General features: G+C 44.5%; 1 protein-coding gene across 1 annotated transcript; it reads right to left on the bottom strand.

The window, feature by feature from the left end:
- Positions 1–100: 100 nt before the first annotated feature.
- Positions 101–14,213, bottom strand: LOC117891050. The gene is made up of 4 exons (XM_034796223.1): positions 13,662–14,213; positions 795–1,998; positions 552–730; positions 101–485 (listed from the first exon to the last, which is right to left on the bottom strand). Exons 1-4 carry the CDS (start codon positions 13,869–13,871, stop codon positions 369–371), a joined length of 1,710 nt encoding a protein of 569 aa, XP_034652114.1. The 5' UTR covers positions 13,872–14,213; the 3' UTR covers positions 101–368.
- Between the last annotated feature and the right edge of the window lie 321 nt (positions 14,214–14,534).

Raw genomic sequence — 14,534 nt, 5'->3', positions numbered from 1 at the left:
TAGAGGAAATACATGTCAAAGAAGGAAGGGTGTGGGTGGATGGTGGGCGTGGTGCAGCATCCGTGAATTTACTGTCTAATTGGTACTCTGTAGATGGTAATTGGCAGGCACATCAAATGCCTCCAAGATGGCATTTCTTGGCTTTATTATGGTCTATGTTTAGTTGTGGTTGCTGTTCCCCTTCGGATCCAATCCGAGGTTGTGGCTGTCTAGCTGTGTGTGTCTGTGTTTTTGTGGGCTCTTTGCGGTATTCAAACTGATTTATATGGATATGGTATATATAATATAAGTATGTGTACGTAGTGGTGGTTCTCGACTCGTCATCTCCCTCTCCCCGTTGCTCCTTGTGGCGGCTGCTCCTGCCAGCGCTAGCCCTCGATCTGGGAGCGCAGTCGGGGACGCGGCAGATCCCCGAACACAGCCTCGCCATGGACGCTCTTGGTCAGCGCCTGAATGCTGGCCGCTATATCAATGTTGTCGAGACCCTGTCGAATGATTTTAAATATGATTAAAATATTATTTACTCTCTTTCCCACTTTCTTTGGTCTCACCTCCTCGCAGCCCAATGCAAAGTTATTGTTGTTATTATTGGCGGCTGCTGCCCGCTCCGCGATTGTCGAGTTTGGCATCTCGATGGGCAGACTCCTGGCAAAGTTCATCAGCTGGGCCGGCGTTGGACGGCCACCCCGTCCCGCGGGTATGGAAATGGAACTGTCCAGATCCAGGGCATCTAAGGGAATGACGGAAAGTTTAGTCACAACTGTTTCGGCCTTCCTGCTGTTTTTTTTACTCACCCTCCGCCTCATCGGCTGTGTCAGCCTCGTCCAGATCATCGACCATTCGGTTCTGCTGCGGCTGGAAGCTGTGTTCCCGCTGGTACATCAGGTTATGTCCATATCCGATGGACGATGGCACTGGCTGCGGGTCGGTGTACTCCTCCACATCCTCCAGGTCGAACAGGCAGTCATCAGCATCGTCCGCCCCATTTGCGGTGACTCCGCCGCCTCCTTCGCCGTGGGTGGATAGCAGGTGCGGGGCAGCTGCCACCGACGACTGCTGTTGCTGCTGTCTAAAGGTGGGACTGTTGCCGACGCTCATGGGCGTGGCTTCTGGCGTGGCGGGCGGCGTATCAAAGTTGGACATCTTCCTCAATCTGGCACTGGCCATCGAGGAGGAAGCGGCACTGGACAATGGCTGCAGCTGGGGCTGCGTTGGCTGTGAGGGTTGCAGCTGCTGCTGCTGCTGTTGGGTCGGCTGATTCAACGCCAGGAAGCTGGGGGGATGGTTTAAGGTGGTGGTGGGCGTAGTGGGGTTGCTCAGCTCCCGACGGCTGCTTATCGTGTTACGACGCCTGGCGCCGGATGCACTGGGCAGCCAATTCACCTCCAGATCGGGGGTCATGCCGCTGTCAAGGAGCTCGACCACATTGTCCGGCAACAGCCGAATGCGCTGCATCAGTTGGGCGCAGTCTTGGTCCGCCTTCTCCCGGAAGCTCTTCAGCCGCTCGAACTCTGTGTACGCGTACCGCTCGATGCGCTCGTTCGTGTTTTTGATCTCCTCCTGCTGTCGCGCCTGCTTGTCGGCGAGCAGCTGTCGCAGGCGCTGCCCCTGCGTGTCCAGCGGATTGGCCGCCAGCGAGCCAATGCTGAAGCTCGACGACGAGTCTACCATGCCCGTGGTGGCCCCAGTTGGTGGCGGGGAGAGGGCACCGCTGTTGTCGGTGCGCTCCATGATCAGCAGATGGAATGTCTCCGAATAGGACTTGAGGCCGCGTCGCTGGGCAAGCTCCTCGCCGTTGCTGAGCAGCGTGCTGTTGATGAGGTATTGGTTGGGTGTGGCTCCCGCTCCGGCAGTCAGGCGCTTGGCGCACAAGACATCCTTGCAATTGTAGCAGAAACTCAGCTGCCAGCTCTCTCCGCCCGCATCGAGCGTGAGGCCATAGAGCAGTGCGTGCTGATTTATCACATTCACGTTGAGGTCTGAAATGGGTCCAAGAGCCTGCAAGCAGAACAGAAAGGGTATACCAGAGATTAATTAATAATTTATTCAGGTGAAGCTATCAGGCGATAAGACTAGTCGGTCGGTTTGCCGGTCAATGCCTGATAAGAGGCCAAACCACTTTCCACTTCATTCCCAACACATTCTCCAATGCTGCAAGCCAAGCCATTATCTGCTGCTGCCACTCCCCCTCCAAGAACACGAAACTCTTTCTCTGTGTGTGTTAATTTTTCTTTTATTGGATTGGCACCAGCACAAGGCAGCAGACAGCAGACAACAGCCACCAGCCACCCCCTTCGCATCCCTTCACACAGTAGTTCAAGTGCAAATTTGTCAATTATGTTCCCAGTGGAAGAGGGGCACAAGTCGCGGGCTTATCATCGAACAGAACAACAAGCAGTTGGAGCAGAAGGAACAAGTAAACAGCAAACAATTAATGCAATGGCAAAATGTTGTCCCCATCCTCTGACAACCACCCTCTGCAATGAGACATATACCCCACACCAAAAACAGACTACTTGTATTCGATGTTGTCAGTCATTTTGATGTGCAGACACTTTTGTTTGTTTCTCCCCAAACAATAGACAGATAATACAATCGATAGCAATACAGAATGTTGCCAATTTCTTTTTACAACATCAATGAGAGATTGATTTTGCACGACAAAAAAACACTCATAGATAGAAGATGGAAATATACATATACTATAACATATTGACTCTATAAAGAGCGAAATTCTCAGCAAATCCAATCCAGAAATATGCCAGCAGAACAACATTTATCCAATGCGTAATATAAACCCTATCCCATCCCCCATTCTATTGGTGTTGTTGTTCCCCCACAATCCCATTTAAATACTTGAGTTTGTAGCTTAGTTCCCGCATATGTATATTTTGGTCGTCGTACACGTGTTTGACAGCTGACGGGAACTGTTCGGCTCGGAACAGGGTGCGAGGAGCACTCTTTGTAGACGTGTTCTCCGCTAAATTTGACACTTGAATTCAGTGAAACAGAAGAGCGAGAGCGAGGGCGAGAGAGAACCCAAACCAGAGGAGCTTCGAGCAGCGTAACAGAATTAAATTGAATTAAGTTATAGAATGCAAACGTCGGCACAAATCAAATGACAATGTTGCCATTCAGGTACCCCCCATAGGTGTGGGCGGAGGGGTTCAAGTCCTCCCCTAGCTTGTCATTTCCTTCATCGTCATGAAATTGAATGTATAAACAAGCGACAACTGTTGGTTTTGTCTTAATTTCCATGTAAAAACTCGCACTATTAGATATTATGAAGCGACATTTGTAAAATGACACATTTTACGATCCTCAAATGCCCAAAGCACTCAGCACTTGTCCGTGTCTTCCCCCCATTCGGAATGTTCGTGCGAGTAGTGTTGGGTGGGGTCACACCTCTTTCCATTCAGTGCAGTGTCCAGTGTCTGCACATCACTTGAATGTTTATTGTTTACCCCCCTCTCTGCCTAATATCTAATCGCGCTGCTTCCTCCTCCACCGCCTCCTTCTCCTCCGACAGGCCCTGACAATTATAATTGTCTAGAAAAAAAAGAGGAAAAACACCACAAATGACAATGCAAATGCATTATTGTCAAGTGTTTGGGTGTTTTTCTGTTTTTCTGCTGTCAAACGCATAAATATATTTATGGGCCCCGGGGGCTTATTAGCTCAGAGTCGAGTCGCGCTGTTTTACGACTGTTCTTGTTGTTGAACCGGGTCTCTCTGCTATGCTCTATACCCTGTACGTGTGCACACTTGGAAGGGACGGAAGATGAGGTTGTGAAGCGATTGCCTTCTGATTGTTCTCTTAATTACAAAAGAAGAAAACAAATTGGCAGCACAACACTGGTCGCTGCCAATGGACCTTCAATCGAGGGTATGCAGAGTACTCCATCGATCCAACTACATACATTATAGGGTTTTTTTTCCTCTGCTTCATTTACAGTTTTTATGACTGTTGTTCCTGTTCTTGACTCTGGCAATAGCCTCATCGGGCCCACATTATCGTCCGCGGTCGTCAGAGTTGTAAAATGTTGAGCACTACATCTCTCCCACACGTACACATATGTGCATATGTATGTACATTCCATCCCAGATGGCGATACCGCCCCACACATTCACCCCATCCCATCCATACATATTGTACGTCTGATATTTGCAGAAGGCGGCTAGGCTAGGCTAACACATTTCCTAGGGCCGGGCCTCTTCCGTTCTCGCTCTCACTCTCGTCTACCCTCTCTCTCACTCTCTCTTTCTCTGTGTCTATTTTGCAATTTGCAAAATGTCAATGACTCTTCTGTTAGCAATTGTTCTGCTGCAGCACACGTAGGCTCTCTTCTGATTCCACACTTGTGAGAGGGTATTATAATTTTGTGGATATGTTTGCAACGCACATGGAGATAGCGGCAAAGAGAGTGGCAATGTTGTTACACTGTCGATACTTCAATACAGGGCACAAAGACAGTAAGAGTTGAGAGTAATCCAGCTTTTAGTCAGCTTTTAGTCACTAAAATGTTGAGCAAAATCCATCTCCCCCCAGTATAGGGTATCATAAGCTTCGACCTTTGTATTTAGCTGGCCTCTCTCATCTTTGCTTGCTTAATTAACTGTGCTATAAATGCAGCAGGAGAGCGAGAGGGCGAGAGAGATAAATGAAGATAAAGAGACGACAGACAGACGACACACAGTGGGTTCGAACTGGAGTTTGCTGTTAATTGAAATTAAATGCCATCACAGTGGCTGCCAATTATGCTGTGGCGCCACCTAACGTTGCACGGACTAATTAAATACCCATTTACGCCCGACATTGACATATGACTATCTATTTTATGGCCCCCCCAAATTGATTAATTGCAATCAAATAAACAAAATAACCAAAGCAACACAGAATCACAAAATAAAATATTAATAAATAAAACGTGTGCCGATCGGCGAGAGGGTAACGCGACAAAAAGCACGTAACGAAAACCGCACGCTGTCGGAATATCGGAAATCAATATATAAATTGCATGGAATCGCATTCGAAGCGCGACAACTGAATAATGTAGAAGCAGTATGCATGTGCCTGGGGCACTGCCCAGAGAGCATCAGTTGCAAATTGTCTAAACTGTCGGATTCGCTGTCAAACTGTCAACAGGAGCTGTGCGACGTGCCTGATATTCGGCATGTACACCACCACACGACACAATTGATTGTTCTCCTAGTGCAAACTGTTACTGGCGATTCATATCAGCTTAGCTAGAGCTTATTTTAGGGCTCTTTTCTCAGCTTAGATCATGATTAAAGTGTGACAGATGTTGGCTCTAGGCGCTGGAGTATTGTGTATTTTATTTATGTTCTCTGCCGCATCGTTAAGAATTTGTTTTTGGCATTAAATTTATTAAAATTCGAGTAGTACACGCAGCTACCTATATTTAAAAGACATACCCGTTATACAGGTTTAAACTGCTTAACAGGGTAATATATTTTAATTCTTTAACAATCGTATTATATCACACTTCTCTCTCACAGGAAATCCCAGTCCCCACACGTGCCAGACAGCCAGCGGCTGTTAAGCTAACAGTGAGCGCACTCTCACCGTGGCAGCAGTTAACAGTGGCTGTTAAATGTGTAACTATTTTTGCTATCATTAAAAAGTTGCGCACTTGAATTGTAGTTGTTTTTCTGCTGCTGCCAAAGCATCTGTCTGGGACGGAGCCCAAAACAATTGAAATTCATATCAATGTACATACCCCCAGCCCCCAAACACATGCCGATCACATCACAACCCCCGCTCAGGCCTGTCTGGCAGGCCTTACACAATCATAAAACAAACAACTTGAGTTAGATACATACATATGTACATACATATGTACATTTGTATGTGTTTGTAATCATTTTTCACATTTTGCACATTTCTGCATAATCAATGTGTTGTTGTTGTTATTGTTGTTTGGATACTTGGGCTATGGCTTTGACTCTGGATCTGGCTCTAGCTCTGTGGCTGTGTGATGTGTGTAATTGATTGCCTGGCATTAATTATGGCCAGGCGACACTCGACATATGGATACGTACGGACGGACACTCGCATGTTCCTAATGAGTCTATTACTTAGGGTCTGGTGTATGTTAATTTGATTCGCTTCGCTTTAATCTGGTTAAAGACTTCAATGATTGGGGAAAGAAAGTCTGTCAGAGGATTTGCAAGAGGATAACTTGAAATGCGTGTCCGAACTCGAACTTCAAGCAAATGTCTCATAACAAAGACAGTAAGAAGAAAGAGACAGTGACAGTTTCAATAGCGAAAATAAATTGAATTGATAGATAAACTGTTGTGGAAATGTGTGTTAACACCTACCGATAATTACCAATCAATCAGTCCATCAATCATGATTTTCACCCCATGCGACTGACGCATTTCCCTTTGTTTTGTTTTCCATTTCCATTTCAATTTCTATTTTCATTTAATTTTGCTTTTTTTGCGCACACGAAGAAGGAGAAGAGACAGAGACAGAGACGAGAAACCGAAACTCAGCCAAAAAGAAAATAAGTTGTAAACAAATCAACTGGCAAAAGAAACTACGAAAATAATCTTTTATAGATTTGGCTGCCGCTTGTTTTTTTGCTTTTTTCTTTTGCCTTTTGGATCGTACTACGAGGCGGCCTACAGAAGGGCAGGGGCGGGGGCTTCGGCTCGGGGTGCTACCTTTCGTCGTCTCTCTTTAGAGAGCACCCCCCCTCTGCCGTTGTTGGGCCATTATCATAAACAACTTTCAGACAGCTGGGGACACGCGCAAGCGGGGCGTGGTGGTTCACTCCGCGCGCGCTCTTCGAATTTCGGATTCGCTCTTCGGATTACCAATTGCCAATTTATTTTATTTCTCCCCCCTCCTCCCGCTACTGCTCTGGGTTCTGTGCCCGCTTTTGTGATCTCAAAATTTTCCATTTGAATTTGTTATTGTATGTAGTAGGACCCTTGCTGAGTTGTGTTATACCCTTGCGGTGGTGTTTCTGTACCAATATCTATGTATGTATCTATATCTATATATACCCATTCCCATAACAGGGCCGATCTGCAAAGGTACCTTTCCAGATGCTGAGTGTTTCCAATGTCAGACTCTGATTTCTCGTTCTCCTTTTTGGTTCCTGTCCAGTGACTCACTTAAATTAAGCCCAAGCTTCAGCCCAACTTAATTCCATGTAACGACCGACACATGCCGTCATTTCTTAGGCTTAGTTGATTATCAAAACATGTTTGTCATGGGACGGACTTGATGGGTGCCATAAGCGAATGCGGGCCATAGGGGAGATTCTTTTGGCTCTGCCCAAACATTTGGGGGATTAGAAGTGTTGCTGTATTGGAAGCAGGTCAGAAAAAGTCAACAACTATTCAAGAAATATTATGGGTTTATCTTATTGAAAGCTCATAGGGATTATCGTGATTATTTACACACAAGCCCTAAGCATTGGCTAAATGAATCAATGATTGAGGTAGTATGGAATACGACAGATTGTTATTCACAATCGAACTTTCTAAACCAATTAAGGCCACCTCTCACCCACTAGTCTTTACACTTTCCTAATCAAACTGTTTCCTATCTACAGCAACAACAAGAGTATCATTCAATGTCGTTTGAAAACAAAATCTGATAAGACACAAAACCCAAACAAGCTCCACGTCAGAGTCCCGGACAAACAGCCAATGGCCAACCCAGCCTATACCCCTTAATCTATGAATGCAATCCCAGAGAAGGAGAGCGAGAGAGCAGATCAGAGCTTTGAAAAACGTGCACACGTGAAAGCCCTTTGGAAGAGCGAGCGAAAGAGAGGTAGAGCAATGGGGAAAACAATGGCGAGAGGTGAGTAAACGATTCAAGGCTCGACTCGACTATAACAGTAAATTAAGCGCAACAATGTTTGTTTGCTGCTGTCAAAGTAGTACCCCACCAAAAGAGGGGTGCGGTGTGGTGTGATGTGGTATGGTCTGGACTGGTGGGGTGTGCTTTTGCTTTTGCTTTTGGTGTTATCTAAAAACTTTGACAAACAAATTTTTGTTGCCGTATGTTGTTTACACACCCGGCATGGCAGGCAGGCAGGGCCGTTCGCCGGTCTACGGTCTATGAGCTGTACGTACGCCTGCACGTACCGCATGCGAGACCACGGCTACGAGACTCTCTGCTCAAATTTAATAAACAAATAGCCAAGATGGCGTCGGACGACAGCCTGCCCTGTGGGTCCGCTGTTAATTGTTAGTTTACTCGCCCAAACACACGCATACTAAACTATCTTCATTTGTATAGGTACGCATACGTATTCATATAAATAAATGAGATCATATGAAGTTGACATTTAGTGTGCGCCTACAATTGACTTTGGACTATTTCTGGAGCTACCGAAAGTTTATTGCGATAAGCCTCGATTATCTATGTATGACTTGGAGTCTATAAATAGCTTTTGATCTAGTTGAAATTGAAAAGATTCGAAAATGAATTGATAAGGAAAATAGAACAAATACAGCTGCAAAGTCAAAACAATAGAAAACCCGAAGAAATGCTTTCTTTCGGGGTATTTCCCCAGTAATTTTGTCTCCAAAAAGGTCTTCCGACTTCTATAAACCATGCCACTCCTAATATTCCTGGACTCCACTGTATTTTCAGCCGATCGATTTGTGCAGACTGTTTCGCATTTTGCTTTAACATCAAATTGAGGTGTTTTCCCGTGATGAATGTTTATATCCCATGTCAACAAATCTCTGACCGCTCATTTGACACACTTTTTGTTACTTGTTCTTTATGTATTTGCTATTATGTACCCTCTCTCGTATATGTTTGTGGTTTGCAAATATTTATGCGCAGCCGGCAAACATATTTGACAGGCAGGAAGGGGGTATGCAGCAGGAGGGAAGGAAGGAAGAAATTAGCCCCTCGCCAAAATACAAATCACGCAAAGTAAACGTGAGCGACCGACCGACAATCAACTGAAAATCAACCCCCCAGCCCCAAAAACAGAATCTCATCCCTCTTCTCTTGCTCTCTCTCTCTCTCTCTCTCTCTTACATACGAAAAACATCAGCAGCGCACACGCAAAATAAAAAATTCGCGTTGAATATTTGAAAATATTTCGTTCTGTTCTGCGCCAAAGAGGTGTTTTTCACTAAAGTTTCTATTTTTAGTCAAGCGCACAGTTTCTCAATTCGAGAATTTATAGTTTTGTTTACACTGGGGTGCAATGGCTGCCAGAGTTTACAAGGCTGCCCCGCTACCGCTCCATTACCACCGAGAGCGACCATACAAACGCACCATAGTACTTCTGCGCGCAAAAGGTTGAAAGTTTAACAGCGTCTTAACACGCTTATTAAACGGCTGTCACTGCAATGGCAACATTGGTGGGGTGCAGTGTGTGTACATACGATTATATAGATGTTTACATATAACAAGCATTATACATATGTAAAGAATGACTGCTGCCGCTTTCAAGGTTAAATTTGTTAAAGATTAACATTGGTTTTCAATTAAGCGACACGCGCGCGCTCTCTAAGGGGTGCCGTCGGGGGTGGCTGACTCTGATTGAAGCAGGAAGGAAGCATCAGGCTGACACCAATCAGTGACTCTCGAACTGTGACCTGCGTCTCTCTCTCTCTCTCTCTGTGCGGACAGTTTACAGCGCTGTTAACATGATTAAGTAGCATCCATCATTAACTTCTCCTAGCTGATTTTCGGCACTTCAATCGTACTTATTTACTCATGCCTCTTCCCAGCTTATCTGTTAATTACTATTCTTATTGCACCCACCCACACACACAGAGACCAGTAGACACTCCCAGACCATCTCAGACACTCGAGGGAGAGAGAGAGAGCACTTTACATGTGATAATGCCTATTTATAGAGCCGCGCCTTGCATTATCCCCCACACTTATAGGCATATAGTATAGTCATAACTGATTGATAACTTTTGTCTATACACAGTAAAGTACTAAAGCAAGTTGGGAATTGGTTTTGATTTTGTTTGTTTTGTTGAATAATGTTTTCAATCAGTCAATGGGTTGGAAAAGGGTTTTCGATTTCGTAACGCCATTTCATTAGTCGGTCTATAAATAAACTCAGCATTAGCATATGAATGCAATGGAGCTGTTGACTTTGTTGTTTCTATCATAAGACTCGTTTGCTCGTTTTTCTTCTCTTCTTCCTTGCACAGGCAGGGCTATAAAAACACACATGAAAAACAACACTAAAACCCATAAATAAATAGAAAACAAGAGAGAAACGCACGCCGAAATGGGACAGACACTGTGTATACCCTTGCATATCCATAAAGTGGATGGATCCTTTTCGGCTTTTACGAACTATCGACTCATGGCTGATCCAATCTTGATAATTTTATATTTATATATTGTCACAGATGCGGAGGGTTCTATGCAAACCCTTGGGCAAAATCGTTATATCCTCTGCAAGGGTATAAAGAGGCAGAGTCGCGCGACTGACGACAGACGAAGCGACGTCAGCAGAATCGCAGCGATTGCACATGTGAGTGTGCATGTCCAAGCACTTTTACCGTTTGATAACCTAGAAACACCTAGGTGTGTGTGCTTTTGTGCTAAAGAGAGAGCGAGAGAGTCTGCGAGTCTAGCAAGTGAGCGCCGGACAATCGGCAAATTGATAAGAGACGGGCGTGCAATGAAGCTCTACCCGCCTGCCGGCAGAAGCAAGAGGCAATTAGAATAAGCAATTTGAACACAACCGTTAGTCGATCGCAATTGTTCTGAAACTGTGCGCCCTTTAACAGTGCAGCGAACATTCTTTAATGCATCCCAAACTATACAGTATTCAAGATACTGCACTCTCATGGCAGTGAGGGCTCTTTACTATTGACTACTCTCCCGACTGCTGTTAAACATGCTCTCTGTCAAACTCTACTTACAGTGGAGGGTAAGCGTAGAATGGATATGTGTGGCCATCATAATCGTTGTTGTTTTGCTTTTGGTGAATGGTAATTATGATTAGAAACAACAAATTTAATGTTAAATGCAACCTTGTAACCGCTCCCCACACTCCAACCCATCCTCCGCCATCTGCCATAAAAAACAGACACAAAAGTCGGACAGTGGATTTTGAAAAATATTTATGCATAAAATTGTGTATATTAAACATTTGACGCAGTCCCCCCATCTCATCCCATGATGATTAGGAGAGGCCTACGCAGCTCTTGTATAAAGTGCGGATGTGTGGGCTGAAGGGGGTGCGGCCAGCTGACTGCCTGTCAGCTGAGGGACCATCAAAAGGCCCCAAAACCATCTCTTTCTGTGTCTCATTCTGATCTCCCCGCAGTAACCCATGGATACATATGACTCCCCCTCGCTGAGAGGGCGCCCAGTAGGCCCAGCCACAGTCCACGTTCAGGCCCCGGTTTCCCGGACATCAACTGATGAATACGACGAATCCGAATCCAAACCCCGGACCGGCCGCATTTGGAAATCTCAGAAACTTGTTTATCCAACAACAAGGCACACACACACACACACACGCAGAGAAAGAGAGAGAGGAGTGAAGGGGCTGAGAGAACGAGCGGGAGGGAGAAAAAAAGCATTATAAACAAGTTTTTTGTTTTGTATTTTGGCTCTGCTGCCGTTGTTGTTCTTCCTCAGCCGCGCCTCTGCCCCGCTTCCACTGACACTCTCCTTCTGCCCTGCTTCTTCTTCTCCTCCCCATCCACACGCCACCTACTCTTCGTCTTCTTCTTGCCTGCTCTTTGTGCTTTTTTACTTCTTTTGCTTGTGTGTTTTGTCGCTGGTTTCGTAATTTATTCTAAAAGCGTTCGTTCCGTTTTGGGCTCTCTTTATAGAGGAATACATACGTACAATATATCCATAGTCATACATATGCTGTGATATATACAATGTATGTATGTATGTTTTAATATAAGTCATACTCTATTAACGTATAACAGTACCAATGAATTGATAGGGCACTGGTAATGCAAATCGTATGATATTTACGAATTGATGGGGATTTTTGGATGGTGGTTTGTACATATCAAACTTTTATTTGTACATCTTTTCCCAATATGTAATGTGTATGTTAGTGCATTTATTATTCGTCATTGCTCGCCGGGTTTCTTATTATTCTCGCGTTTGTTTTGTTTTGAGCTTTGAATTATTCAAAATAACACTTTTGGTCTATTTGTCTCGACTCTGCCCATTATTATGATGATGGTTTTCGTTGCCTCCGATGTTGTTGTACGCCCCAGCGCTTTTGAAGTGGCTGCAATACAATAGCAAACAACGATCTCCCAACCCAACCGCAAGTCAATTTGGCATTAAACAAATGCAAAACTCAAATTACATGCCTATGTTGCGGTGGGCTGTGCATTGGACGTGATTACAGAAAATACAAACTTAAATATTGATGACTGAACTGAACCCACACCCACCTCCTTCACAATGAAACACTCTGGAGTGGGCCAAAAGCTGCTCAAACTTTGGATCAGCTCAGTGGTTGTCAAAACGTGACAAGTGCCTACGGGGATGAAGTGGTAGGATAACAGAGACAAGAAAAAGGGGGGATAGCAAGATTTAACCTTGAAAATTGTGGACAAGATGGTGGATACAAAGAGAGATAGAGAGAGAGAGAGGGTTTCTGCTTTGTTGGGGAAGAATAATCGAATGGAAAAATACAAATGGAATTAATAATAAAATATAATAGTGTTTTTGGGTTAAGGTAAGATTCCACTTTCATTCAAGGTGGTGGGGGAGACGGGGTTTTTAAAAGTTTACGCTTGATAATGAAATCAACAAATAACAACAATAGAATTTCGGGAGAACAGAATTTAAATGTTAAAATGTAGACTCGACTTCACTTAACCCCAGTCACAAGCAAGGCCCAGGGCCTACCCCTTGCGACGACTTTTGGGGGAAGTAACTGGAAAGTGTGTATGAAATTATGCAAATTACTTACAACAGAGGGCGTGACAAACGGAAAGCAAAAGCGCATAAATCATAAAAGGCACCACAAAAAAACAACAAAATATCCCAAGCGAAACAGAATCAGAAGCTGACGCAGAGAACTAAAAATACCGTCGATCAGGTTGGAAGGAGGCGAGAGCGTACTCGGATACAGGGTGTTCCAGGCACTAAACAGGTGCTGGCCCAAAGGAAGATAAATATGGAGAAGGAGCGGCAAGGGAAACGCACTTGGGCCGCCAGCCAAAAATAAAACCAGAAAAATACAGTGGAAAAGGGATGCCATCATGCCTCACACCATCCATGTTTCTCATAGATGACATGACCCTATTTCTTCTTCCCTTTCCATTTTCCTAGGCCTACCCTATCCCATGTGTACGCGTGTTTATGCGTGTGTATGTGTGAGTGTGTGGGTATGTTTGTGAGCACGATTGTGCGTGCCTTAAGAATAGGCTGCAAAGAAATAGGAAAAGCAAAAGCAAAAGCCATAAAGGCCGGCACACAAAGCATAAAGAACGATAATACACACACACATTCGCACCCAGCATAGGCCCATTGTCGTTGCTTATTTTTATGCTACGCTCTCTTACTCTCTCTCCCTCTCTCTCATACTACCCACTCAATCAATACTGGAAAACGCACACCGCACTGATGCGTATATAGAATTGTTCCTGACTGAATTATAGTAATAGTAGTTTTGCTAGGACCCAACACTTACATGCTTGAAGAAATTCATAAACTCCGTGTAGAATGGAAAATCTCTGGGATACTTTTGCTGGAATACCTGCGACAGCTCGGTCGACAGAGGAACACCGGCTCCAGATTTGGTTGCCAAACGGTATTCCGCCGTTACGTCAAAAGAGCGGCTGGGCTGCTGCAGTTTGGACGAGGTAGCCACAAAATTCGAGCATTTGCACGAGATCGACATGATGGGTTCTGGGATTATTGATAATGGTATCGCACTCTTATCTCTTTCTCTTTCGTTTGTCGGTGAACACTCGCGGCAGATCAAAGGAAGACGACGACGCTCAACTCATTCAATTTGTTTCACAAACTTCTTGACTTCTTCAAAAGATTCGCGATTCACTCTAGTCCGTCTTGTATATTCCGTGGCACAACAAATTAAATTTCTTTACTTCAGCAAACCAAAAGTAAAGCATTCATGTGTAGGTTCTTGAGTGTTGCTAAAGCGAAGTACGGAAAAACAGTCAATCGAACAGAAACAGCCCACAACCGACCCGTTCAATTTTTATTTTTTTCCGGTTTTGTTTTTTTTGTATTTATTCCGGTGTGACCGCGGAGTTGCTGATAAAATATACCGCACGACCCTCAAAAATATAGCAAATGTACCTCCAATTTTAAAAGTATACCGTAAATATACTGGATATTCTATAGCATTTTACTCGACTTTGATATTCCGCTTAATTTTACAATCCTAGTTAGAGTTCTTAGCGCAAAAACTATAGTTTCATCCGATTTATCAATCGATTCTCCACAAGATCGGTTATTTTTCATGACTTCCTTTTATTGGAATGTTTCCATATTAAGCTTAGTACTCTGGTATATTTTCTGTTGATCTGAGTACTCAACT

The sequence above is a fragment of the Drosophila subobscura genome, chromosome E (assembly GCF_008121235.1).
Source record: "Drosophila subobscura isolate 14011-0131.10 chromosome E, UCBerk_Dsub_1.0, whole genome shotgun sequence".
NCBI classification, from domain to species: Eukaryota; Metazoa; Arthropoda; class Insecta; order Diptera; family Drosophilidae; genus Drosophila; species Drosophila subobscura.
Note: the sequence above shows the minus strand (reverse complement) of the source record. Positions and strands in the feature narration are given on the sequence as shown.

What these genes read in the sequence shown, in the direction of transcription:
- LOC117891050 (XM_034796223.1), bottom strand. Translation starts at nt 13,871, where the DNA reads ATGTCGATCTCGTGCAAATGCTCGAATTTTGTGGCTACCTCGTCCAAA. An exon ending in CACAGCCGATGAGGCGGAGG is followed by an intron (nt 731 to 794) that starts GTGAGTAAAAAA and finishes TCATTCCCTTAG; the next exon opens with ATGCCCTGGATCTGGACAGT. An exon ending in TTGCATTGGGCTGCGAGGAG is followed by an intron (nt 486 to 551) that starts GTGAGACCAAAG and finishes ATCATTCGACAG; the next exon opens with GGTCTCGACAACATTGATAT.